Source organism: Drosophila subobscura, chromosome E (genome assembly GCF_008121235.1).
Source record: "Drosophila subobscura isolate 14011-0131.10 chromosome E, UCBerk_Dsub_1.0, whole genome shotgun sequence".
NCBI lineage: Eukaryota > Metazoa > Arthropoda > Insecta > Diptera > Drosophilidae > Drosophila > Drosophila subobscura.
In genome coordinates this window covers 10,704,471-10,730,652 of record NC_048531.1, presented here as the reverse complement: position 1 = coordinate 10,730,652, position 26,182 = coordinate 10,704,471, and the positions used below count along the sequence as shown (strand labels likewise).

Genomic DNA, 26,182 nt, shown 5'->3' with positions numbered 1-26,182 from the left:
ATGCCGTCAGTATTTGTTCAACAAACCCGCCGGTTGCGGTATTAGCATTCGGTATTTTCATCATTGCCTTACTTTTCCCATACCCTTTGGTCACACCAAGAACCAACGAACGAATAGCGACGTGGCGACCGACGGGAAGCAAAATCAATCGTTATAAGGAAATTTACCGGTCTAGTACACAGTTAGTCTAGTCGCAGCAGGCAGTTGTCAGCCGAGTCGAGAAACATATATTTATTTTGGTGGAGATTGTGCTACTTACTAACTAAACATGATCAAAATGCGGTGTCTGGCAGCTGCCATGCTAATTTTCGGCTTCATTGCAACGACAAAAGCCGCCGAAAGTGACGTTCTGGACCTGGGGGACGACAACTTTGTGTCCACACTAAAGCAGCAAGAGACGACATTGGTTATGTTCTATGCCCCCTGGTAAGTGTGTGTGGGGAGCGGGCGTGGCAGCTCGGGAGTGCAATTACCTTAATCAGCTTGTTGCGTCTGCTTTCTAATTAAATTGCGCTGCAATGAATCGAATCAAATGTACACGTCAGCGTTAAAGAGACAGGGTCGAAACAGAGACAAGAAAAAAAATCAACGACTACAAAGAGTCGGTATCAGAGTCGGCCATTTTAAGAGGTAGAGGGCAGGGCAGGCAGCTTCAACCAACGAATGTGTCAATACAAATACACCATCTCTTTGTTCGCGTGTGAGTGTGATGTGCATGATTAGGAGAAAACTTCAAAGCTATCATTTTCAGCTACGAGTAAAGAAGGGATTGCGTGTGTGTGTGTGCGCTTGCCGGCCGGTCTTCCAACTCCTAGGGGAGCAGTAAAATTACATTTAATCCCGTCATCCCCATTCGGCTTATCAGTACTAGAAGCATAAGCAGTTTAATTAGACGCTGTTGGCACTGCGAGTGCGTGATAAGGAAACCCAACTGATAAGTGCTGGCACTAACAACCCTTGCTATAATTACAAACTATTCAACTTTTTGGGTAACATGTCTTTCTGTTGTCGTGATAAAAATGATGAACTGGCTACATTTTTTCCAGAAACAACTGTGTGACGTGTCTTAAAATTGTCTGTTTTCCGTTCTTATAGGTGCGGCCACTGCAAGCGTCTCAAGCCTGAATACGCCAAGGCGGCTGAGCTCGTCAAGGATGATGATCCACCAATTAGGCTGGCCAAGGTTGACTGTACAGAGGCTGGCAAGGAGACGTGCAGCAAGTACTCTGTGAGTGGATATCCCACACTGAAGATATTCCGTCAGGATGAGGTGTCGCAGGACTACAACGGACCACGCGAAGCCCTCGGCATTGCCAAGTACATGCGCGCCCAGGTTGGACCTGCCTCCAAGAATGTGCGCTCTCTGGAGGAGCTCGTCAAGTTCCTGGACACCAAGGAGACCTCAATCTTTGGCAACTTCGAAGACATTGACTCCAAGCTGGCGAAGATCTTCCTCAAGTTTGCCGACAAGAACCGCGAGAAGTATCGCTTTGGCCACAGCAGCGACGAGGAGGTGCTGAAGAAGAATGGTGAAACGTAAGTGATGCCATCTCAAGACTGCAATTTGTTATATTTATTATATTTTATTGAATACAATTTGTTAAGCAAAAACCAGTAAAATAAATAGCCATTAAGTTTGTCTTTGTTCCCTTGTCATAACTAACACAAATGTATTCGATGACTCTTGTCTACCCTACAGCGATAAGATTGTGCTGATCCGTGCTCCACATTTGAGCAACAAGTTCGAGGCGTCCACAGTCAAGTTTGAGGGAAGCAGCGACCTGAGCACCTTCGTCAAGGAGAACTAGTATGTGGCCTGCGATATCCTCTCCCAAAGCACAAACACTTATTTTACCTTCGTTTTGTTGTTTCTCTGCAGCCATGGCTTGGTTGGTCATCGTACCCAGGACACGTCGCGCGACTTCCAGAACCCCCTGATCACCGCCTACTACAGCGTCGACTACCAGAAGAACCCCAAGGGCACCAACTACTGGCGCAACCGTGTCCTGAAGGTGGCCAAGGAGTTTGCCGGCCAGATTAGCTTTGCCATCAGCTCCAAGGACGACTTCCAGCACGAATTGAACGAATACGGCTACGATTTTGTGGGTGACAAGCCCGTCGTTTTGGCCCGTGATGCCAAGAATCTCAAGTACTCGCTGAAGGATGAGTTCTCCGTGGAGAACCTGCAAGACTTCGTTGAGAAGCTGTTGGCCGGCGAACTGGAGGCATATATCAAGAGCGAGGCCGTCCCAGAGTCGAACGATGCACCGGTCAAGGTGGCTGTGGCCAAGAACTTTGACGATCTTGTGATCAACAACGGCAAGGACACGCTCATTGAGTTCTACGCTCCATGGTGCGGCCACTGCAAGAAGCTGACTCCCATCTACGAGGAGCTGGCCGAGAAGCTGCAGGACGAGGAGGTGGTCATTGTCAAAATGGATGCCACAGCCAACGATGTGCCACCAGAGTTCAATGTGCGCGGCTTCCCCACACTCTTCTGGCTGCCCAAGGACTCGAAGAACAAGCCAGTGAGCTACAACGGTGGTCGCGAGGTCGATGATTTCATCAAGTACATTGCCAAGGAGGCGACCTCAGAACTGAAGAGCTTCGACCGTGATGGGAGGCCCAAGAAGACCGAGCTCTAAGCTCTAATCATAAGCTCTTAACTCTAACCGCCAACTGCGTCGTTTATGTGGTGTGGTGTAGTAGCGGTGTAACTAGCATTTCCATATTTTTGTAAAATCGAATGCATTCTCCTCAAACTCTTGATGGGACAACAATTGTATTAAATTATATAATAGTGATGATACCGCAGATGAACACAAAACTCCCATGCAACCCATGGAGCCCATGAAGATGTCACAATAAACTTAAAACTTCATTTATCTACTCAGCACTCGCTTTATTTCAATTATTCCACATTTGCTCCGCGGATGAGATCCTCCTTCCGCTCCTCCAACATGATGCGAAACCAATCGGGAATGAATGTGAACTGGCTTCTGCCTGGATAGCACTTGTAGGAGATCTTTCCAGGGATGGCGTCGAACGTCAACAGATAGACGGTCTTGTGGCAGTCGATCGACGCCGTAAAGGAGCAAATGTTCTCCACCAGCCGGGCCATGAAATTGAAACAGACATGCGGCAACCAGACCGTTTCCTGCAAAAGCAAAAAAACACATCAGAGTGGATAAGTGTAGATAAATGCTTGAACACTTACGCAATCCCTAAAAATTTTTCGCACAGATATCTTCTCAATGGTGTGCGCTATGATGTGACGATTTACATAAGCAACGTGAATATTTTCGATGCCCACTATGAAGCACTTGATCCACCACTTGAGGGCCTGGCTCCTGTTGTGCGCAGTCCATTCATCAACGCTCATATTGTCGGGGCGAATCTGCAGATCAGTGAAAATTTCTTTTGTCTCTGGCTTCACGCTAGAGGGTGGAGAATAGAAAATTTAAACATGATTTCGTATGTCCAGACGTTGTACTTACTTCGCGTAGTTGAGGACAGATTCGGCCAGAACTGGTGCATCGAAAATGAAGCGCTTGCCATTTATGGTGACGGAAAACACACCGTGATATTGGCCAGTCTGTTCCATTGAGCCGCGTGGTTCCGGCAACGTATTTGGTTTCTCTGGAAAATGTCATAGTGAATGGTAATAATGTATGCTTAATTCACTGCCCTACCGGATAGGAAGTGCCTACGCAGCGTTTCGATCCATTCAGCATTCATTTCCTTCATGGGAGAATTGTTTGGCTCCGAAAGAACAACGGGGCTGATGTAGATCGTGTTGCGATACTTGGTGATGGCGAGGGTCCAGCTCTCCTCCTTTTCGTAGGGCGTCCTCAGGATTAGTTCAAGCACTTCGCTGCTGCACACGATATCGTGATTGACTTCCACATTAACCTGGTCCTTGGTATGTAGAAAGGCTGTACCTTTGCCCTCCATATACAACAGTATATTGTCCAGGCTTGGCTGTAGCAAGTGTAACCTTTGTGAACGCCTAGCCTCCGAGTCCCCCAGATGCACTTGAATCTTGCCCATTGGTGGAACGAACAGGTAACGCTTTCGATTCTCATTTTTCTCGAATTTTCCATCCGGCGATAAGCTAAAGCCGCCATGAGTTTGAGGCTTTGAGAATGTAGGAAAAACAGTTCGGTCCTCTTGGGTAATGACGTGTGGCTTTAGATTTAATATTATCTCTTCAGGATTCATCATGGAATCTATAATAACGCAGTTTTCACTTAAAATTGCTTTTACCGTTGCTTTTGAACCAAAATGGCAGCGTTGAGTGCGCATCTATACATACATGCACACATATATGTATGTACATATGTTTGTATATACTCACATTTCTGGCGCGGCTATGGTTAATTCACAGTTCGCTAATACATTGAAGTTATATTTGTTTAAAAGACACTTTAAATTGTATTAACTATTGAGATTTAATAAATTATTATTAACGAGAGACTACTGTGCTTTCACAGTTATATGCCGGTATGTCGGTATTTGCTGAAATTTCTTGGTATTTTCTTGTGGCGGTATTTTCGGCCTGCACCTGGCACGGTATTTCTTAAACCGATAACAGCAACAAAATAGACTGCGCGCTGCACGTGTTTCAAAATTCGCGTGTGTTGCTGGTTTATTCTCCTGGTCTGTGCGCTGAAATTAATAAGAAAACACAGTTTAAGTAGCTCAAAAGAAGTAAAAATATCCGCACACAGTTGACCGGCTACCAAGGCAATGGAGGTAAATGCCAGCAAGCTACGATTTTGTGCGCAGCGACTTCTACAGTTGACTGCCAACGAGCCGCAAGACAATGTGTTTGTTCAGAATGTGCAAAAGTTCATCAAGAAGCAGGTTGGTGAATATATTTTAATAAAAGCAAACATTACACTCATAAACCTTTGCGCCACTCTAGAAATATGTGCCACAAGACGTGGAGCGTCTGTTCAGCAGTCTCAGCGAGCAACTTGCGTGTCCCGCCTACACCGTGCCCCTGGCAGTTAGTTTTGAGGAGCAACTGTTGCTGCTCCTAAGCATGGCGCTGCGATGGGACCCTGCTGGCCACGATCTCCATCAATATCACATGGAGTGCATTGCCCTGTCAAAGCTAATGGACTTCTCCGTTGATGCCCAAAGGTGAGTTGAAGATCCCTTTCCTATGTATATATTTTTATCAGTAACATTGAACATCCTTTAGATTCGCTAAGAGCTACTTCCACAACAAGCCAGCTCCATTCGAGAAGAACCAAAGTAATGCCACTGTCCCCAGCAAAAAGGCAAAGAACGCAAAGGCCAGCCAAAATTTGGATGAACTGCAGCTTCTGAGATCTTGCTATCAGTTGCTGCGCAGTGACACGTCCTACTATCGCGAGTTGTGGGACTGGTCTGGCTTTATTGCCACCTACTCGCACCTCAAGACCCCATGCCCGATGACACAGCTCTACTGCAATCACATCATGGCCATGCTCACGAACATGAGCCCCACCCAGCTGAATGCACAAAATGCCAAAATATCCACAGACGCACAGCTTCGATTCGAGCGGGAGAAGGAGCAGACGTGGGCCATGGCCAGGCAGGCCGAGAGCTGCTGCTATGCCCCCGATGATGATACGCCCGAGCAGATGCTCAGCCTGAGCCCCAACCAGAGTGTGACCAACATTGAGGGCGTGCTCTTGCCGACATTCAATGCGAAAAATCAGGAGTTTTACGCCAGCACCGACGGCTGCTACGACCGCATTGTCAAAGTGGACTCGACGATTGTAAATCTGCGGAGCATTGCCCTTGGCGTCGCTGCAGCCAAGCCCATTTGCCTCTCCGGTCCGGTGGGCTGTGGCAAGACGACGCTTATTGAGTATCTGGCCCGCAAGACGGGACGCATTTGCCCCAAGCCAAAGGAGATTGAAACGCGCGAAAAGGCGCTGCGCAAGGCCGAAGAAGACGACAAAATGTTGACGCCGAAGAAAGGCAAAAAGGGGAAAGAAAAAAAGAGAAAACTGTTGGAGGAGGAGGATCTACCCATCGACCAGGCACTGCTGGATCTTAGTGAAGTGTCGCAAAAGCATGGCTTTTTGCGTATACAACTGGGCGATCAGACCGATAGCAAAATGCTATTGGGCCAATATCGCTGCACAGATGTGCCCGGCGAATTTGTTTGGCTTCCTGGTGTCCTCACGCAGGTAAGGAAGTGATTCAAAAGATCGTTTATATCTTATTTGTTGGCTTGTTTAGGCTGTCATGCATGGCTACTGGCTGCTGCTGGAGGATCTGGATGCCGCCACCCAAGACACGTACACTATTCTGAGCAGTCTGCTGGAGCGACAATGCCTGAGTGTGCCCGGCTTTCGGGACTCTGTGAAGATAGAGCCGGGCTTTCAGTTGTTTGTGACAGTGCGGTAAGTCCATTTCCACATATTTCTTTTCAAAATTATCCATGAACATCCCTCTCTCCAGGACAAACAAATCGGCTAGCAATTCGGGGCAGAAATCGCTCTACTCGCTGCTGGATAAATATCTGTATACGATCAACGTACTGCCGCTCTCCCGCAACGAGCTGTGCAAGGTGGTGAGCACCAACTATCCCAAGCTGGCGACTGTCGCCAATCGAGTCGTGGACGTGTTCCTCACCTTCTCCAGTGGCAATCACATGGCTGCCGACAATCTGCGCCAGCAGGAATCAAACGACAAGGCGGACAATACGGAAAAGTATGTGGCGCTGCCCTTTGAGCAGGTCACACTCTCGTCCAGTCCCAACTCGGGGCGTCTGGTCTCGACGCGTGATCTGGTGAAGCTCTGCCAGCGCTCGAATGCCCAGTTCTCGGTGACCAGTGCCGAGTGTGCCTACTTTGTGTTCCAAAACGCTGTCGATGTGTTCTGCTCGTATCTGCCGCAGAGCAGAGAGAAGATTACGCTCATCACGAGCATCGGCGCCAAGCTGGGCATCATTCGCTCCAGATGCGAGCATTTTGCCAATGAATACAAACCGGACGTGGATTTTGGACTGGATATTATCAAGATTGGACGTGCCAGCCTGCTGGCCAAGTCGGAGCTGCAGTCCAACAATGAGAATGGGGAGGAGCAGGTCTCAGAGCAAGATCTGAAGCGACAGAAACTCACGCAACAGACCAGGAGGGCCATCGGCCAGAGCAGCGTGAAGCGTGCCACCTTCTCGTTCACGCGCCTCGCCAGCTGCATCTTGGAACGCATTGCCGTGTGTGTGAGCCACTCGGAGCCCGTGCTGCTGGTGGGAGAGACTGGCGTGGGCAAGACCTCCTCCGTGCAGTACCTGGCCGAGCGCACCGAACACAAGCTGGTCGTGGTGAACATGAACAACCAGTCGGATGTCTCCGATCTCGTGGGCGGCTTCAAGCCCGTCGAACTCAACTATGTGCTGTCGCCGCTGCGCTGCGAGTTCGAGCATCTGCTCTGCGAGACCTTCAATGCGGAGAAGAACATGCAGTTCCTGCGGATCTTTGCCACGCATTACAACAGTGGCCGCCACAGCGTCATCATACGCACCATGATCAGCCTGTGCCAGCAGGTGTTCAGGAATCCGGATCTGAAGAGCCACCCGACGGTGCCGCGTTGGCGCACGCTGTCCGAGAAGCTGCAGAAGCTGCAGACGCAGCTGGACAAGAGCATTAACATTTCGTTTGCCTTCATACCCGGCTCCCTGGTGAACTGCATCAGCAATGGGGAGTGGGTGCTGCTGGACGAAATCAATTTGGCATCGGCCGAAACACTGGAGTGCCTGTCGACCATCCTCGAGCCGGAGGGATCGGTGGTGCTGCTGGAACGGGGTGATTTTACGCCCGTCAAGCGCCATCCGGATTTTCGCATTTTCGCCTGCATGAACCCCAACACGGACATTGGCAAGAAGGATCTGCCCGTGGGCATACGCAATCGCTTCACCGAATTCTATGTGGACGAACTGACGACGGACGCAGACCTTAGTCTGCTGGTCAGCGACTATCTGGTCAACACGGGCATCCAGCGGAAATCTGTGCACAGCATTGTCCAGCTCTACAAGTCGCTGCGTCGCCTCTCGGAGCTCCAGCTGAACGATGGCCTGGGCAATCGCCCCGTCTACTCGCTGCGCACCCTGTGCCGCAGTCTGCGCATCTGTGCGCGGAATCTGTGCGGCTCCATCGAGCGCAATCTGTACGAGAGCTTCTGCCTGAGTTTCCTCACCCAACTGGATCCCGAGTCGCATCATGTGGTGCTGCTGCTCATCCGCAATGCGCTGCTGAGCAATGCCAAGGCTGTGCTGAGCAAGCAGCTGCCCCGATTGGGGGAGAACTATCTGCAGTTCGAGGGCTACTGGGTGCAGCTGGGCGGCCTGGAGCAGCAGTCCTGCTCGCACTACATCCTCACGGAGAGCGTGCAGAAGAATCTGCAGGATCTGGCGCGCATCATATCGATTGGCAAGCTGCCCATCCTGCTCCAGGGACCCACCAGTGCCGGCAAGACCAGCTTGATCGACTATGTGGCCCGTCGCAGTGGCAATCGGTGTCTGCGCATCAACAATCACGAGCACACCGACCTCCAGGAGTACATTGGCACCTATGCGGCCGATCTGGAGGGCAAGCTCACCTTCCAGGAGGGTGTTCTGGTGCAGGCCATGCGGCAGGGCTTCTGGATCATCTTGGACGAACTGAATCTGGCCTCCACCGACATTCTGGAGGCGCTCAATCGCGTGCTGGACGACAATCGGGAGCTGTACATTGCCGAGACGCAGACGCTGGTGAAGGCGCATCCCAATTTTATGCTCTTTGCCACACAGAATCCGCCGGGACTCTATGGCGGCCGCAAGACCCTTTCGCGTGCCTTCAAGAATCGCTTCATTGAGCTGCACTTTGCGGACATTCCACGCGTGGAACTGGAAACCATTCTCGAGAAGCGCTGCCTCATCCCGCCCTCGTACGCGCGCAAGATGGTCCAGTGCATGACGCAGCTGCAGCAGCATCGCAAGAACACCGCCAAGCAAGTGTTCACGCTGCGCGATCTCTTCCGCTGGGGCAACCGATACACGCATGCGGACAAGTCGCTGCACGACGATCTGCGGTACGACTGGAATCAGCATCTCGTCGAGGAGGGCTACCTGGTGCTGTCCGCCAAGGTGCGCACCCCCGACGAGCATCAATTGATCGAGCGAACGCTGCACGCGAACTTCAAGAAGACCATCGACCACCAGCGGCTCTTCGACATCCAAACGGAGCGTGAGAGCAGCTCCCCGGTGAGCAGGCACATCCTCCAGGCCATACGCAACTTTAAGCTGCGCGGAGACATCGTGTGGACGAGGAACATGACCCGCATGGCCGTGCTGACGGCCAAGGCGCTGGAGTTCGATGAGCCAGTGCTGCTGGTGGGTCCCACGGGCTGTGGCAAGACCACTGTCTGCCAGCTGCTGGCCAGCATAGCCGATGTCCAGCTGCGGATACTCAACTGTCACATGCACACGGAGGGAGCGGACTTTCTGGGCGGCCTAAGACCCTGCCGCGGCGCGGATAGCACGCAGCTCTTCGAGTGGGCCGACGGACCGCTCATCTATGCGATGCAGGAGGGCTCCTACTTCATGGCCGACGAGATATCGCTGGCCGAGGACTCGGTTCTCGAGCGTCTCAACTGCATACTCGAGACGGAGCGCACCGTTCTGCTGGCCGAGAAGGGCGGCGTCAGTCCCGACTCTGACTCTGACTTTGTGGTGCAGGCCAAGGCGGGTTTCCAGTTCCTGGCCACCATGAACCCTGGCGGAGACTTTGGCAAGAAGGAACTCTCGCCAGCGCTGCGCAATCGCTTCACCGAGATCTGGTGCCTGCCCTCCGACAACAAGGCGGACCTCATCGAGATCGCCCACAACTGCATGGCCCGACAAGACCCCGCATCCAGGCGCAAGGTGGCCGAGTACCTGGTGGAGATAGTGCTCTACATGCGCCAATCCAACGACAAGTTTCGGTTCTCTGTGCGCGACATTCTCGCGTGGGCCAATTACATTGCCAGCAATCGGCAGCTGAGCTTCGCCGAGCAGGCCATCTTTGGGCTGGAGACCATCTTTCTGGACGCACTGGAAATGTTGCTGCACGAGCCGCAGGCCCAAGTGGAGCAGCTTAAGCGCACGATCATCGAAGAGGCCATCAAGCAGGCTGCCCTGATCCTAGACGAGCACTTTACCCTCGAGGAGGTGACGCAGAAGCGGGGGGATCGAGTGGAGTTGGATGCTGCCAGCTTTGGCCTACGACCCTTCTTCATTGCTGTCAACCAGGAGCGGCGCTTGTCGCCCGCCAAGCAGGATGCCGGCTTCTTCTTTGATGCCCCCACCACCAAGCAGAATCTATTCCGTCTGCTGTCTGCGCTCTCACTGCAAAAGCCCGTGCTGCTGGAGGGACCGCCAGGCGTGGGCAAGACATCCATTGTGGAGAGCATCGCGGCGGCCATTGGCTACCAGATTGTGCGCATCAATCTGTGCGAGCACACGGATCTGGCCGATCTCTTTGGCACCGATCTGCCCGCGGAGGACAATTTGCTCGAGGCCAACAGGCAGGACAATGCAGCGAAGTCAGCCATTGGCAGCTTTGTGTGGCGCGATGGCCCCCTGTTGGCCGCTCTGAAGGCTCAGAATACCTGGATACTGCTCGATGAGCTGAATCTGGCGCCCCAATCCGTGCTGGAAGGACTCAACGCTGTGTTGGATCACCGCGGAGAGGTGTACATACCCGAGCTGAACAAGAGCTTCCATCTGGCTGGCAGCACGCGCATCTTTGCCTGCCAAAATCCCCTCAAGCAGGGCGGCGGACGCAAGGGCTTGCCCCAATCGTTCCTCAATCGCTTCACCAAGGTCTACCTGCGCAAGCTGACCACCGAGGATCTGCTGCATGTGGTGCAGGTCAAGTACGGCGAATACTTTGAGCAATTGGGCAGCCATTTCAGCTCGCTGTTGGAAGCAGATAACCTCGTTCAGGGCAGCCTCTTTGACGTGTACAATGGCAAGGCAGCCAGCAACGAGGAGGCTTCTCCGAACTGTTTTGATTTGGCCGCACGTCTGGTGCGCTTCTCGGAGCAGCTGGATGCCGGTGTGGCCACCATGGAGTTTGGCTACCGCGGCGGACCGTACGAGTTCAATTTGCGCGACATCCTGCGCTGGTGCGACCTGCTGCACAATCCCCAAACGGGCTACATCATCAAGGCCACTCCTCAAACCTCCTTTCGGTCTGCCTTTCGTGAATTTCTCCTCACCCTGTACGAACGCATGCAGCTGGTGTACTATCAGCGTATGCGCTGTGATCAGGACAAGGTCTACATACGGAACGCCTTCGCGAATGTCTTCCACTGCGATGCGGAGCAACTGAATGCGGTGGCCGAGGATGTTGCCCTCTACTGGACGGCAGACAGAGTGTATCTCAATGATGTGGTGCTGCAGCGGGAGCAGGCTGACAGCCTGGACATGGCTATGGCTACGCAGCAGGAGCACAACGCCGCTCCACTGCTGCTGCAGAGTCAGCGGCAGTTGCTCAAGCAAATTGTCGAGACGGTGCACATGGAGAAGCCGCTGCTGCTCTGCGGCGCCACGGACAGTGGCAAGACGAAGCTGATTGACGCTCTGTGCGTGCTCTCGAATCGTGTGTGCAATACGGACATCATTGATGACTCTGTCACGGGCAGTTTCCAGCAGGTAAATACAGACACAGCTGTGAGTCCGCTTCGATCCTAATCCTGTGTTCTCTCTCCCACTAGATTGATCTGAATCGCCATCTGGAAGCCATTTACAAGCGCGTGGAGTCGCTGGTCTTTGCCTCAGTGCAGCGGGCATTCGTGCAGCGTACAGACACAGACTTTGTGCAGCAATTGTGGAGCTGCTGGAGCAAGTACAACATGCTGGGCAAAGTAACAGAAGGTGAGACGACACAGGTAGTGACTTCTATCTATCTGTAACTAACTTTCGTACACCTTTCAGAATCGCAGCACAGCAGCGTGACCGATGAGCTGCAGTTCTTTGGCAAGCGGCTGCATGCGCTCGGGCTGATCATTCAGAAGCTAGAGGAAACGCCGCCGAGCTGCCAAGTGGCGGCATACCAGCAGCTGAGTGAGATTGGGTCCCAGTTCATGGTGCTACAGGGATACATCAGGAGTGCGGAATCGCTCAACACGGGCGGCTCCTTCGAGTGGGTGGACTCGCGCATTGTGACGGCGCTGAAGTGCGGCCAGTTCATGTTGCTGGAGCACGTGAATCTCTGCTCGTCGGCTGTTTTGGATCGCCTGAATCCGGTCTTTGAGCCAAATGGAAATCTACTGATTGCCGAAAAGGGCATCACTGCCCAGGATAGCGCTGAGGTGGTCCATAAATCACCGAATTTCCGAGCCTTTCTCACCATCGATCCCAAGAATGGGGAGCTTTCGAGGGCCATGCGCAATCGTTGCGTGGAGCTGTCATTGTCTCGGGAGGAGTACACCATGGACGACATGCGCGCGTTTGTACACGGCCAGGGCGTGCACCAAACGGAGGCCATTGACTGCATTCTGGACATACATCGCGGCATAAGCAGCCTCACCGAGTTCAACAGCTACTCCATCTCGCATCTCACGCAATTGGCGTTTCTGAGCGCCGCCTATCGACGCATCGGCTACCAACTGAAGCGTGCCATCTATGTGGCAGCCATGGAGGTTTATGTGTACTCGGCCAACACGGATCTAATGGGCTACGGGCTGTCCTACTACCAGAACAAGCTGCGCGAAGTGGTGCTCGCACGCACTGAGCTCTACAAGGGAGTGGCGGCAACCGTCGTTGAGGAGGATCTGCTCAGTGATGCCATCATCAGCACGGGTAACCTCAATTCCCTAAAGCTAATCAAGCTCCAGGCGGTGGCTCTGCGCGTGCTGCTCCGTGCTTTGTCCCAGGAGCAGACTGTGGTGCCGCAGCAGCAGCTCTCGGCGCTGTTTCAGCGCATGGATGCTCTGGACTTGAGTGGACTCAAACTGCAGGAGCTGTGCCGTCACTTTATCTACATGCTGTACGAGTCTGCTGCCTTTGGGGATCTGCAGATGCGACATCTCTACCTGCAGCCGTGGCTCACAGAGCAGTCGAAGGAGTTGCAAGAGTTGGCGGAGAAGTTATGCTACTTCCTGGGCGAGCATGCCGGGCAGGGCGGGGATTCAACGCTGTGGAATCTGCCATGGAACAGGAAGCTCTTTCCCCGTCTGCGCGACTATGCAACGGCGGGAGAACAAACGTCAACTGCTGATACCCTAACGATCAGTGCCTCGCTGCTGGCTCGACTGCTGCTCCAAGCTGTGCCCAGCTGCAGGCAGGGAAACGTGCAGCTGATGGACGCCCTGCAGTATTCGCAGGCTCTGAGGGAGCAAAAGGTTACAGAGAAATACGCGAATGACTTGCTGGCGAACCTTGGGCGATTCCTTGAGGCTCTGCACCAGGGATTGCTGCAAGAGTTGGCCGCAGCACGCTTGGATCTGCCACAGTATGCACAGCTCGTGACGAGATTCCACTGGTTCAATCGCCTGCTGGCCACAGCGCAGCAGAAGCTGCTCTACAACAATGAGATATTTGTGCCGCTGATGCACAAGTTGGTGCTGCATTTCCAGTGGCTTCAAAAGCATCTGCTGGCACCGCTCTGGCAAGATTTGAATGGACAACCAGCACTGGCGGAAAGTGTGCAAAATATCAACGATTATGTGGCGGAGACGCGGCGTCCCCTGAATATATCCTGCAAGATCTACGGCAAACAGTTTACACAGTTTCAGCCCCACTATCTGGAGGAGCAGGTGAGTAAATCTGGATACCAAGAGATCTAAACATTAAGCGATTCCTTTTCGTAGATCAAACTGCACTTGGATCTGGAGCAACTGGAGCGCGAGCTGAGCGTGGTGCCTTGTTATGGCAGCTTGGAGGAGCCTGTCTGGCTGCGGAGATGGCTGGCCCTGCAGTCGGATGAGGCGCACAAGTGGCGCTCGTTTCAGCGCACGCATACGCAGCGCTTTGCCTTGAAGACATTCGAGCTGAGTGGTTCGCTGGCAGATGCCAATGCTGGGCTACAATTATCGCTGCAAAAACTGCAAACGCTGCTCAAGGAGGAAGCAGAAGGGAGCCTGGAGCATGCGGACCTGGACCTTGATGCACTCAAGACTTTGTTGACTGCCGCAGATGAGGAGGAGGAGCAGCAGCAGCAGCAGAACCAAGCAGACATCGCTTCGCCGCAACTCTTGATGGCTGCCCTAAGGGAGTTCTTCATGGAGCGCCTGTTGACGGGCACGTGGCGTGAGGATTCCGATGACCAAGTAAATCCCATGTACACGGAGCAGTTGCTCACGCTGAATAGCCATCTGTGGCAGTGCCTGAACAGCCTGGACACGGCCACTCACGCTCAGATCCGCAGTGTCTGGCGGGAGCTGTGGCAGGAGTTGGATGGCCAGGACTTTGGCTCGCTTCTGGAGCGGCTGGGTGGCAGCTACAAGGGTCTGCGCACGTATCAGCGGCAGTACCGCAACGCCCTGCAGTGTTACCAGCTGGACAATCTGTCCACGCGCCTTGACTGCGTGTGGGGACCCTCCTCCGCCGCGGATGAGAAGGAACTTTCCAGTCGCTACAGCTACCAGGGACCCGCGCTGACCAGTGTCCTGCTGTCGCTCATCTGCCAGAAGAACGGCCAGCTGCGATCGGTGCCCATCAGCCAGCTGCAAACGTGGCGCTCCTCGCTGCAACAGACGCGCCAGCTGCTCTGGCAGAACTCGACGCTGCTGGCACCCCGCTACAGTGCACGGGCCAACAACTGGCGGCAGGCGCGCGAGAGTGGCAGCCAGCTGCTGAAGGAGCTGGAGTACGTGACGCAACTGAGTCGCGGGGCCCAGAAATCCGACGCGGGCTTTGAGCGTTGCAGCACCGAACTCAGCGCAATGATCGGCCAACTGAGGGGCAGCGATGATCCAGAGGATTCCCTGACGACCGCCTTCGATGTGGCCTTCACCCATGCCCTGGTGGGAGCTCTGGAACTGTGCCTGCTCACCCACGCGCCGCTGATCGATCCCGTGGAGAAGAATCGCCTGAAGAACCAGTACATAACCGAGGACATTGACTGCCTGCGGAGTCTGACCACCGCCTACGACTTTATGGGAATCATCATGGACTACCGCCACTTTGGGGAGGAGATTCACGCGGAGCTGGTGCAGCGCCTGCAGGCGGCACGCCAGCGACAGCAGCAACTCTCCCAGACGCTCGCCCTGCGTCCCGATCAGTGCCTGTACGCCGCTCTTGTGCAGGATCTGACGCATTTCCTCCACTCGAATGGGGACTGCCAGACGCTCTACAACCTGCTGTGCGTCGTGCGCTCCGACTGGAGTGGTTTTGCGGGTGCGCAGGTGGCCAGCAGTGGCCAGCAAAAGAGCACCAGCGAGACGCTTGGCAAGCTGCAGCTGTGGCTGGCCAATGCCCAGAGATTTGTCCACCACACGCTCGCACGCTACACCGGCTACTACCAGGACTTTGTGGAGCCCATCAAGTGTGCCGTCAATCAGCTGCGCTTCGGCCTGGAGACGCTCAAAGTGATCTTTGCGCGAGTGCAGCAGGCCGGCAATGTGGTTCGGGCGGAGCAGCTGCAGCAGACCATCGGCGAGATTGTGCAGTTCCCCTCCCAGCAGACGCTACGCACACGGAACAGCCACCTCTACGGACTGCTCTCGGAGCTGCCGCACTCGGAGCACGAGTACTTCCGCCTGCTGAAGGCCAAGCTCAGCGAATTGCGCAACTACATCGCCCTGGCCGCGAGCATCGACGAGGCAAGCTTTGCGGCCTACGACGATACGCTGAGCATCTGCAACCAGACGTGGCAGCAGGAGGAGCAGCGTCGCTGCCAGCTCAAGGCAGAGGCGGAGAGTCTGTACGTGACCAAGAGCCGCGGCGGCGTGGACAGCGATGAGCTGGTGGAGCTGCAGGAGATTGAGGAGAACTTCCCCACCCATCTGGAGGAGGACTTTGCCGAGTTTCTGGCCCAGCCCACGCTCGAGCAGCTGCTGAAGCTCGACAAGCAGACAGACAGCAAGGCGAAATTGTCGCAGATTGTGGCCGAACAGGATTACGCCTTCCTGGCGCGCAACTTTATCGAGGTGATGGCACGCCACACGCCCGTCTACTACCGCGAGCAGCCCAAGGACCAGACAGCAGCAGCAGCGGCAGAGCTCCACTTCCTGTCACCCTACTTGGCCCGCTTCCAGGTCTTTGCCCATCTGCATGGCCACTACAGAACCGCTCTGGGCGCCGCGCTGGACGAGAGCGCCTGCAATGGCCTGGCCCTTGGGCTGGCCTTGCAACAGCGCCAGCTGCGCGACATCGACTTGCAGGAGGAGGTGGGAGGAGCACGCAAGAGCCAGCCGTACGACTACTACAAGGACTCGAACATAGCCGAGGTGCAGGGCTGCATGGACGTGCTGGAGCGCATCGAGCGGCGAGTGGTGGAGCAACTGGAGCTGTATCCAGAGCACGCGGGACTGGCGGACATTCGACTGGTGATTGGTCGCATCCGCAAGCTGCCCGCCCACGCCTGTGTGGTGCGCTTCAACACGGGCTTCCAGCTGCTTCGCCAGAAGGTGGCCCTCTGGAACGAGGTGGCACATCGCAAGAACAACCTCGTGCCCGAGGAGATGGAGGTGGCCGAGTTTGTGCAGCGCTGGACCAAGCTGGAGCTGCAGCACTGGCGCCAGTGCCTCAACCAGACCGCCGAGCAGGTGGAGCTGCAGGCGCATCGCTACTGGTTCTTCATCTACAATCTGCTGCAGCAGTTCATCCAGCAGAAGAAGCTGGACCACTCCTACACGGACATCAAGTTTGCCGAGCAGCGCTTCGGGCAGGACCAGCTGCTGGATGCCCAGGACCTGGGCGAGGCCAGTCGCGTCGAGCTGCCCCAAATGGTGCGCATTCTGCGGCAGTTTGTGGAGGCCTCCGCCTACGGCGACTTCCATGTGCGCCTGCAGCTGCTCCACGGCTTCGAGATGTATCTGCACAACGTGGAGCGGGCGGGCAAGATTGAGGGGCTGCCGCCACTGATTGCCGCGCTGCACAATCTCCAGCTCTACTTTTCGCAGTTTGCGGGCGAGGTGGCGGAGAGCGTGAAGGCGCGCCGTGCGCCCATCGAGAAGAAACTGCGCGAATTCGTCAAGATTCAGAGCTACAGCAAGGACCTGAGCTACTTCAGCATGCGCAACAATGTGGCCGGCGTGCACCGGAACCTGAACAAGTTCCTCAAGGAGTACAAGCTGGCGCTGCAGGCGAAGATCAGCGAGGTCTTCCAGCCCAAGGACGCCACCGCCAAGGACTACGCTTTCGGCAACGAGAAGGCCAAGAATCAGCGGCACCTCAACAAGATTAAGTCCCTCCTTGCCGACCAGCCGGCCTGCTTTGTGGCCAGCGAGCAGCTGCGCGACAGCTTCTCCCTCAGCGCGGAGCATGTGGCCGACAATGCGCTGCTGCAGCGACTGGACAAGCACTTTGCCACCGCACGGCATGTGGTGGAGGAGACGCTGGCGCATGTGCCCTACGGGGAGCTGATCACAGAGCTGGACGAGCTGCTGACCGATCAGCTGGAACGCTGCGAGCATCTGCGCGCCCTCAACGTAGATCGCAGCAAGGAGCGACCGCAGCAGAAGCTGCAGGCCAAGCAGATACTCCAGCAGAAGCGCAAGGCGCTGACGGACCTCTTCAAGACCCTCCATCGGCTGGGCGTCAGCTACAAGACGGGCCTCATGGAGCTCTCGCTGCGCACCGTCTTCGAGGACTTTGCACTGCCGCCCTACAGCATCCGGGCCATGCTGCCGCGTCTCCATCCCAGCTGGCAGCATCTCAACGAGCATCTGGACCTGTACTTCATGAAGAGCGTGTTCAAGCTGAAGCTGCTGCAGAACATTATGCTGACGCCGCTCTCGGAGCTGGGCCCGCCCAATATCGAGCGCATCAAGGGCTTTGCCGTGGACATGTTTCTGCTGGTGCAGCAGCAGCGGCAGCAGCTCTCCGATGCCACACGACAGCTGCACGAGCTGCGCAACGCCTTGGCCAATCTGCGACAGGTGGCCGATGCCAGGGAGCGCGCAGAGAACGATCTGCAGTCGCTGGACTTTGCTCGCAGCGCGGATGTGGGTGCAGAGATGAAGCAGAAGCTCTGCCAGATCCACTATGTCCTCAGGCAGTGGCAGCTGCTGCTCAGCTGTGCGCCGCCAAATCTTGCATCGTCGGAGATCAATGAACACCGCGCCCTGGAACGGGCTGTGCCTCTGGCACAGTCGCAGCTCACGGAGCTGTGCGGGCAGATACTGGCGAGCAGCCAGAAGCTGCTGCACGAGCTAAACCACACCTGCCTCGAGTTCGTGTCCGCACACAAGATGGAGCAACACCAGAAGGGCTACCGCCAGATACTCGAGACACTTGAGAAGATCCTCGCGCTGCTGCGCACCGAATCGAATGCACATCTGCCTCTGGCTCAGCCGCTGCTGGAACTGCTAACCAGCCTGAAGGTGGAGCAGCCACAAGCTCAGCTCTCGCCGGAGCAGGAGGAGCCCATTGATGTGGCCAATGCGGACACGGAACTGGCCAACATTGCCCACAGCGTGCTGCTGTCGCTGCAGAAGATCTACAAGCAGCACGGCCAAGCGCAGGCGAACGGCAAGGAGCAGCAGGAGCAAACGGAGGCACTGCAGGAGCAGCATCTGAAAAAGTGTCTGACCAGCGATCTGGTGGCAGACTGGCAGCTGCTCAGCTTGCCACGCGTCCTCGAGAAGCTCTCCAATGTGCTGCTGGTGCTGAAGCACGCCCAGCCCAGTGCCGAGAAGCTGCTGTGCCTGCGTCGCGCCGTGGCGCTGATACCCGTCCTGGAGCAGTATCAGCTGCTGGCCGACTATCTGCTGCTGCAGCAGCTGGGCACGCACAAGGTTTCGGCCAAGATGCTGTCCGTGATGCTGACGATATTCGTGGAGATTGGCAGCAAGGGATTCTGCGTGCCGCCCGATCTCATGCAGGACGAGGAGGGGCAGTCGAAGCAGGACTCGAAGACCGGCGAGGGCTTTGGACTGGAGGATGGCACGGGGGAGAACGATGCCTCGGATAAGATCGAGTCTGAAGATCAGCTGGACGATGCCAAGCGGCCGGAGGACCGCAAGGACGAGGACGAGAAGCAGGAGCCCGACTGCAAGGAGGAGAAGGGCATCGACATGAGCGACAACTTCGATGCCAAGATGCAGGACGTGGAGAAGCCCGAGAACGAGGAGGATGACAGCGGCGAGTCCGAGGACGAGGAGGAGCTCAACAAGGAAATGGGCGAGACGGAGGAGGGCGCCGAGAAGCTGGACGAGCAGATTTGGGGCGATGACGAGGAGAAGCCCGAGGAGGAGGAGCCCGAACTCAACGAGGAGGAGCAGGGCAAGGGCAGCAAGGACGAGAAGGACACGCACAACGATCTGGACACCAAGAACGAGGCCGCCAAGGAGGATGGCCAAGATGAGCACGAAAAGGATGGCCTGGATGCCACCAACGAGCAGGGCGACAGCGAGGACAAGCGCAAGGAGCAGGCCAAGGACATCGATGACATGAAGGATCCGGAAATGGACGAGGAGCAAACGAATGCCGTCCACAACGAGCTGGAGGAGCCGCCAGAGCCCGAGGAAATGGATCTGGGCGACATGAACAACGTCGACGAGGGCCACGACGAGGCGGAGGAGCCCACGGACGAGAATCCCTTCGACATCGATGCCATGAAGGAGAACATGCAACCGGCCGAGGATGCCGATGGCGATGCCGAGGAAGAGCCAACAGAGCAGGACGCCGATCCACAGAGCGATGGCAGTGACTCGGATGAGGAAGCGGAAGCGGGCAAGGAGGCGGAAGCTGATCCTAGCCAAAAAGGCCCAGAAGATGAGGCAGACGAAGCCACAGCGGAAGACGAAAAGGAGGAGCCCACCAGCCAGACGCGTGGCGAAGAGGAGGAGACACCCGCCGATGCAGAGGACCCGGAGGCAGAGGAAGCCGAAAAGCGCGAGGAGAAGCCGGAGCAGCACACGCAGTCGCAGGACAAGTCCAGCAAGGAGGAGAATGTGCAGTCTGTGCCGGAGACGGAGAAGAGCAGCTCCGCGGATCAGGTGCAGCAGCCACAGGATCAGGATGTCAAGCAGGAGCAAAAGATGGATGAGCAGGAAACGGGCGAGGAGAAGGATGGCGTTGGCCAGGCCGAGAACGATGTAAGTGCGCGCTCGAGACAAACTCTGCCACGATTAACCATTTGTCAACCATTTTGCAGACGAACGATGGCGGCCACCAGGGCGTCGCCGAGACCCAGGAGACTGTGTCCCAGGAGGAGCGCAAGAACGAGAAGCAGACGCAGGAGAAGCGCAAGCAGGGACGCACCAATGAGGAGCGCACGCTGGGCAAGCAACATAGATTCCCCCGGGAATTCCTTCGACATCGAAATCTAATCTGTTTCATTTTTCAACAGGTGAAGCGGAAAAGAATAAATTGAAGCAACTGAAGACCATTGACCAGATGAAGGAGTCCAAAGAAACGGAAGAGTCCGAACAGCAGCAGCAGCCGGAGCAAACAGATCCCGCCGAGGCAGAGGAGTACCAGCATGTCAAGGAGCCAAAGAACAGTGACAAGACGACGCTGGATAATGCCACCGAGGAGCAATCGAAGAAGATCCAGCACCAGGAGGATGAGGAGGCGCCCACTGACGAAACAGAAGCGGAGAATGCCGATGAATTGATGGACACCGAAGAGCCAGCAGTCGAACAGGAGGAAGACGCACAGCTCGAGCAGCTGGGGGCAGAGAAGACGGAGCAAAAGTCCGATAAACCATCCAAAACGGAGCAGTCCAAGGAACGCCTGGAGACACCCGACGGCATGGAGATCGAGGGTGAAGTGGTGCCCACAATGACAGTGCCACGCAGTGCAGAGACGACGGCGCACAGCAAGTGAGTAGATTTGAAATCATTCCTAAAAAACCAAACCCCCCAATCGCCAATCTCTGATTAAACAGCATCGAGCTGCTGATGGACAAGAGCGCACAGGCGGAGGAGCTAAGCACGGGCCAGCAGATGGAATTGCGACAAGCGTACCAGCAACAGTTGACCACATTCCGCGGCGTAAGTTCAGAGGATTCCTTACCAAACTTATCAACTAAATTTACACTCCCTTTTTGTACAGTCTCAACCGCAACACGAGGACTACGAGAACTGGCAGAGCATATCCAGTCGCATGACCCAGAACGCGCGCGAACTCTGCGAGCAGCTGCGTCTCATCCTGGAGCCCACGAAGTGCACGCGCCTGAAGGGCGACTATCGCACCGGGCGACGCATCAACATGAAGAAGATCATTCCCTACATTGCGTCCCAGTTTCGCAAGGACAAGATCTGGCTGCGACGCACGAAGCCTGCGCAGCGTGACTACAAGATCACGATTGCCATTGACGATTCCAAGTCGATGCATCACAACAATTCCAAGACACTGACCCTGGAGGCCATCTCACTGGTGTCGCAGGCCCTCACACTGCTGGAGAGCGGCCGCCTGAGCATTGTCTCATTTGGCGAGGCGCCCCAGATCATCCTCAACCACACGGAACAGTTCGATGGGCCGCGTTTGGTGAACGCCTTAAACTTTGCGCAGGACAAGACGAAAATTGCTGGACTGCTGGACTTTATGCGCACCGCAAATGCGGAGGAGAGCGGCCTAGGCGGCGACAATGGTCTGTTTGAGAATCTGCTGCTCATTCTCAGCGATGGCCGCAACATATTCAGCGAGGGCGCCCAAAAGGTGAAGAGTGCCATCAAACTGGCGCGATTGCAGCGCATCTTTCTGGTGTACATCATCATTGACAATCCCGACAATAAGGTAGGAGGCAACCCAGGCAAGAATTGGCACTAAACTTTCTACTAATCACACACCACACTCTCTTTGTAGAACTCCATACTGGACATACAGCATGTGGCAGTGAATGCCGATGGTTCGGTGAACATTAGCTCGTATCTGGACAGTTTTCCGTTTCCCTACTACGTGATTGTGAGGGATCTGAACCAGCTGCCGCTGGTGCTCAGCGAAGCCATGCGGCAGTGGTTTGAGCTGGTGAACAGCGAGTAAACAAGTTACAGAACTACTTATTGACACACGTTTTTAATAGGCTTAAGTAGAAATTGTATATCTGTAGATGGATTAGTTTTAGCGTAGCTTTAAGTGCACATGCTGCTAACATTATTCCCTTGTAATAAAACACATCCCTTGATTTATGTAAGTTATCTCTGTAAGCTTAAGAATATCTTTAGAGCAGTCATGCAAGGGCCAATTGCAAGCGGTATTTAAGAGCTATCGCATGCCGTCTAAAGGCACGAACCATTTATATTGAAACTCTGTGCAAGTCAGGACAGTAAACCTACAGGTCGATAGGGAATTCGAGTGCCAAACGGAACATCAGAAAGAATTTTTTATCAATAATTATAATTTTGAGCTTTGATTTAAATGCTAATATAAGGATCTTAGACCTCAACTATTACAGTATCGCTGGTCACGTTTTTGTAATAGGAGAAGACAATGAGCCAAAAGTAAATGCCAATAGCTGCAAAGAAAAACAAAGATTAATGAGAGAGAGGGAGATTCTAGGCACACGAGCGTTAAAGCCAACCCACCCGTGTACCCCAAAACAGAAGGCACTATGAAGGCTGCCTCGGGCACCCAATTGGTGAGAATGTAGATGACATAGGCTATCAGTATGACATAGTTGGTGAGGCTGGTAATGAGGAAGAAGATCAGCAGCACGGATGATTTCTGTAGGCTGTGGAGGAAGTGGTGAAATCGAATGATGTTATGCCGGAGTGGAACCTACGAGCAGAGCACCGCCAGTCAGGAAGACGCAGCCAATGCAATGGCAAATGCCCACCGCCTGCTCAATTCTACTGACGTAGTCGTCTGTAAAGAAGGTTTTAAACTGGGTTATGATAAGCTCTGTCAAATAGCTTACTTTTTGCGGCCATGGTGGCCACGATGACATTGATGGCAAAGTCCAGGCAGGCAATGATTATGCAGCCCTTGCGCAGGCCAATGCAGTAGCAACACCATTTCAAGCGAAACATTTGAGAATTGTTACACACAAACTATGGGACTTATTTCTATAAATTTACTGATTGATAAAGCAGAGCAGACTTGGCAAAAGGCTTCTATAATTATTAGAATTTTGACATTTAAACAAAGAGAAAGACATTAATAATTTAATATTGATAAGACAAGTCCTCGAGCTTTATAGGAACAGCGTACCGCCCAGGGCCGCATAGAAGGAGTAGGCCACCAGCCAGCAGTACAAAGAGAGCCCTGCGATAAAGAAAAACGAAATGAAGCAGAGTTGGAAGCCAAAGCAGGCTTGAGCACTTACAAAACAATATAAAATAAGTGACCAAAACAAAGTACCAAATGGCGAGTATTGCATCGGCCACAAACAGCGGGATCAGATATAGGAGCATAGCTATGGTCATCAATATGTAGAGAATCATGTACTTGGTGTCTAGCTGCAGACGGGAATAGAAGCTAATCAGTGAGACTATATATAGGGGGATCTAGCATACCTTAATGGCACCGTAAACCAAGCCAGCACAACTAATAATGTGTATTAGGAACAAGAAAATGGTCAGCTTGTGGCAGAGATCGGGTGTGCCTGGGATAGGCTTAAATGATTACTTAAACTCCGTGTGGCTGTTGTGTCTCTCACTCACCTGTGCCCGCGAATATCATGATGAAGAAACCGCCCAGCAAATCAGCAATGGCATGGACCAAGCCCACTATCATTGTGCCCAGGCGTAGATCCACAAAGCAGCAACATTTCTGTAGATAAATCATTGTGCTGGCAGCTGAGAAAATTCTTTACTTTGATTTAGTTCTGAGTAGAGTTCTGAAGCGAGTCGTTTGTGTGAGTAAAAGTTACACAATTTGTGTGACAGTCAAGAAAAGGTAAGGAAAAGAAAACTTGATTCGGAAGTAATGGGAGTTTTTCCCCATAAAATCTGATCCACTAAAGAGCTACAAGAGCAGCACTGGCAAAGGGTTGACATATTTCAACGTAGACCTCCGGCAATGACGATTGCAATGACCGTCCCTGGCCTACCAGCGGCATATTCGGATTTTTTTCGGTTTTTCATGTTATACAATAAATTACAAGTAAACAACGCAATCGGCGATTAATGCGTATACTTTTGGCAAATAGCATGGGCATCCGAAAGAGGCCCGGGAAGTCCAAGAGAGTCGTCAGTAAGGTGGAGAGTCAAAGCGGCAGAACGTGGCCAAGCCAAGCCTCTCCCTCCTACGCTCTGGAGTATTTACTCCTCCGTTCGTCTGTCTGTTTGCCTTTGCAATTTCGTTTTCAGTATCCGAAATGGGCACAATGTGCTCCGATGGCTTCGATTCGTTGTCGTCTCATTTGTATGCAACTCGCGCGGCGCCTGCAATGTGCGGGGATTCGGCTCGGAACGCGTAACGGCGATTGGGAAGCCATCGAAAATATTATGCAAAGAGACCCGAAGGGGGTTATGAAAACGCTGTCCGCCATCTGGGGGGAAGCTTCACTCATATATAATGCTCGATTGACCTGCCACAATAGAGTCATTCGTGAACAAACCGTCGACGAGATCAGCATGAACACCCAGATAATCCTACTCTGCCTGGCCGCCAGCCTGGCCCTGGCTTTGGCGCGTCCGGAGCCGCCCAGGTCCCGCTACGGACCTCCAGCACCGCAACAGGAATACGGTCCACCGCCACCAGCCCAACCCTTGCCAGCGTATGGCCCCCCTGCTGCCTTCTACGGCCCACCCGCTGCCCCCGCCGCCGAGGCAATTGTCACCAAAAACGTGTACGTGCATGTGCCGCCAGAGGAGCCAGAGTACCACCCCGCAGCCGCACCCATCCAGACGGCAGTGCCCAAGAAGCACTACAAGATCATCTTCATCAAGGCGCCCAGTCCACCCACGCCAGTGCGCCAGGTGCTGCCGCCACCCGTCCAGGACGAGCACAAGACTCTGGTGTATGTGCTGGTGAAGAAGCCCGAGGAGCAGCTGCCCGTCATTCTGCCCTCGCCAGCACCCACCGAGCCCAGCAAGCCCGAGGTCTACTTCATCAAGTACAAGCAGCAGCAGCAAAAGCCCGCGCCCCAATACGGACCGCCCGCCGCACCCGCCGAGGAGTACGGCGCCCCACCAGCACCCCGTGGCCTGGAGCAGTTCTAGAGTTAGGTTGCAAAGTCGCGTCCCAAAAATGTAAATATATAATTTATGCCATTAAATACGCTCTGAAATGTTAAATAACAAAAATATGAAGTTGAAATGGAGTTGGATCCGGTCGGGTGGAAATCAGTTGAAATGGAATACGAATGCTGTCACAATTGTTATTTATAGAGAAATTTATTCATTGCATGACACACGATTATGAGTGGGGGATTCCATTTGTGGATTAAGAGAACAATAAACAAAATTGAATCAGGGAATGCGAGTGGGAGCTTGATCTTTGGCTCTAAACTTGTATCAATCGATCATAGAATGAGTACACCACCAGCCAGAAGTACAAGCCTAAGACTAATACGAAAAGTAACTCGAAAATCAGTTAGAAATCTCCCTTAAATCTCCGCTTAACTTACTCGCTTGGAACATGTAGAAATATAAATACTCATAGATAATGTCATCAGTGTAACGATAAATGTAGAAGCTCTCGCCGATCAAGGCGAACAAACGTAAAGTGGCTATCCAGAGATAGGGTAGAAGACACCCGCGCCAGCTCTGCAAGCAAAAGTTTAAATATAATATATAAAAATAGGCCTAAAAGTGACTCACCATCACAGCTCCGAGCAGCAGAAAGATGCAGCTTAGGACATAGACGCCACTCAGAATGAGCGCGGCATGGCCCAGCAGAGTATCATCTGCGGAGGAATATGTAAAGATAAACCTGAACAGACTGCCAGCTCTACTTACACTCAAGAAAAAAGCGATCCACTCCACGTATGAGCACTTCAATGAGCGCTATCAAGATGCAGCCGCACTTGAGGTCCAAGCAGCAGCAACATTCATCCACATAGATCATTTTTCGTTGATATATTTAGAGTTTATTGTCGAGGCCTATTTGAAACTCTTTTCAGTTAATTTTAATCACGTTTCATGTAGTTGTGTTTAGCAT

The 26,182-nt window shown here is 53.8% G+C and overlaps 7 protein-coding genes across 9 annotated transcripts; 3 read left to right on the top strand and 4 right to left on the bottom strand.

Moving 5' to 3' along the window:
• Nucleotides 1–121: 121 nt before the first annotated feature.
• Nucleotides 122–2,889, top strand: LOC117891650 (protein disulfide-isomerase A3). The gene is made up of 4 exons (XM_034797199.1): nucleotides 122–426; nucleotides 1,096–1,536; nucleotides 1,700–1,807; nucleotides 1,880–2,889. Exons 1-4 carry the CDS (start codon nucleotides 269–271, stop codon nucleotides 2,643–2,645), a joined length of 1,473 nt encoding a protein of 490 aa, XP_034653090.1. The 5' UTR covers nucleotides 122–268; the 3' UTR covers nucleotides 2,646–2,889.
• On the bottom strand, nucleotides 2,890–4,502 carry LOC117891651 (protein cutoff). Of its 2 annotated transcripts, XM_034797201.1 has the most exons (5): nucleotides 4,358–4,502; nucleotides 3,693–4,229; nucleotides 3,498–3,639; nucleotides 3,218–3,437; nucleotides 2,890–3,157 (listed from the first exon to the last, which is right to left on the bottom strand). In XM_034797201.1, the coding sequence occupies exons 2-5, from the start codon at nucleotides 4,222–4,224 to the stop codon at nucleotides 2,912–2,914; spliced, it is 1,140 nt and encodes a 379-aa protein (XP_034653092.1). In that variant the 5' UTR covers nucleotides 4,225–4,229; nucleotides 4,358–4,502; the 3' UTR covers nucleotides 2,890–2,911. The 2 variants fall into 2 exon arrangements, with proteins under 2 accessions (XP_034653092.1, XP_034653091.1); XM_034797200.1 differs by lacking the exon at nucleotides 4,358–4,502 and having other exon boundaries at nucleotides 3,693–4,299.
• Nucleotides 4,503–4,603: 101 nt separating this feature from the next.
• On the top strand, nucleotides 4,604–22,262 carry LOC117891649 (midasin). Its single transcript, XM_034797198.1, has 13 exons — nucleotides 4,604–4,866; nucleotides 4,928–5,148; nucleotides 5,210–6,188; nucleotides 6,241–6,404; nucleotides 6,463–11,677; nucleotides 11,740–11,899; nucleotides 11,960–13,782; nucleotides 13,837–20,229; nucleotides 20,289–20,415; nucleotides 20,484–20,958; nucleotides 21,024–21,129; nucleotides 21,191–21,874; nucleotides 21,944–22,262. The coding sequence occupies exons 1-13, from the start codon at nucleotides 4,750–4,752 to the stop codon at nucleotides 22,118–22,120; spliced, it is 16,641 nt and encodes a 5,546-aa protein (XP_034653089.1). The 5' UTR covers nucleotides 4,604–4,749; the 3' UTR covers nucleotides 22,121–22,262.
• A 117-nt stretch (nucleotides 22,263–22,379) lies between these two features.
• On the bottom strand, nucleotides 22,380–23,150 carry LOC117891653. Of its 2 annotated transcripts, XM_034797205.1 has the most exons (4): nucleotides 22,995–23,150; nucleotides 22,860–22,942; nucleotides 22,663–22,801; nucleotides 22,380–22,592 (listed from the first exon to the last, which is right to left on the bottom strand). In XM_034797205.1, the coding sequence occupies exons 1-4, from the start codon at nucleotides 23,104–23,106 to the stop codon at nucleotides 22,513–22,515; spliced, it is 414 nt and encodes a 137-aa protein (XP_034653096.1). In that variant the 5' UTR covers nucleotides 23,107–23,150; the 3' UTR covers nucleotides 22,380–22,512. The 2 variants fall into 2 exon arrangements, with proteins under 2 accessions (XP_034653096.1, XP_034653094.1); XM_034797203.1 differs by having other exon boundaries at nucleotides 22,384–22,592; nucleotides 22,663–22,808; nucleotides 22,860–23,137.
• A 23-nt stretch (nucleotides 23,151–23,173) lies between these two features.
• LOC117891652 lies at nucleotides 23,174–23,933 on the bottom strand. The gene is made up of 4 exons (XM_034797202.1): nucleotides 23,740–23,933; nucleotides 23,593–23,681; nucleotides 23,403–23,535; nucleotides 23,174–23,341 (listed from the first exon to the last, which is right to left on the bottom strand). Exons 1-4 carry the CDS (start codon nucleotides 23,861–23,863, stop codon nucleotides 23,271–23,273), a joined length of 417 nt encoding a protein of 138 aa, XP_034653093.1. The 5' UTR covers nucleotides 23,864–23,933; the 3' UTR covers nucleotides 23,174–23,270.
• A 508-nt stretch (nucleotides 23,934–24,441) lies between these two features.
• Nucleotides 24,442–25,276, top strand: LOC117890397 (extensin-3). Its single transcript, XM_034795201.1, has one exon. The coding sequence runs from the start codon at nucleotides 24,445–24,447 to the stop codon at nucleotides 25,240–25,242; it is 798 nt and encodes a 265-aa protein (XP_034651092.1). The 5' UTR covers nucleotides 24,442–24,444; the 3' UTR covers nucleotides 25,243–25,276.
• A 150-nt stretch (nucleotides 25,277–25,426) lies between these two features.
• On the bottom strand, nucleotides 25,427–26,121 carry LOC117890882. Its single transcript, XM_034795974.1, has 4 exons — nucleotides 25,981–26,121; nucleotides 25,843–25,928; nucleotides 25,650–25,788; nucleotides 25,427–25,587 (listed from the first exon to the last, which is right to left on the bottom strand). Exons 1-4 carry the CDS (start codon nucleotides 26,087–26,089, stop codon nucleotides 25,526–25,528), a joined length of 396 nt encoding a protein of 131 aa, XP_034651865.1. The 5' UTR covers nucleotides 26,090–26,121; the 3' UTR covers nucleotides 25,427–25,525.
• Between the last annotated feature and the right edge of the window lie 61 nt (nucleotides 26,122–26,182).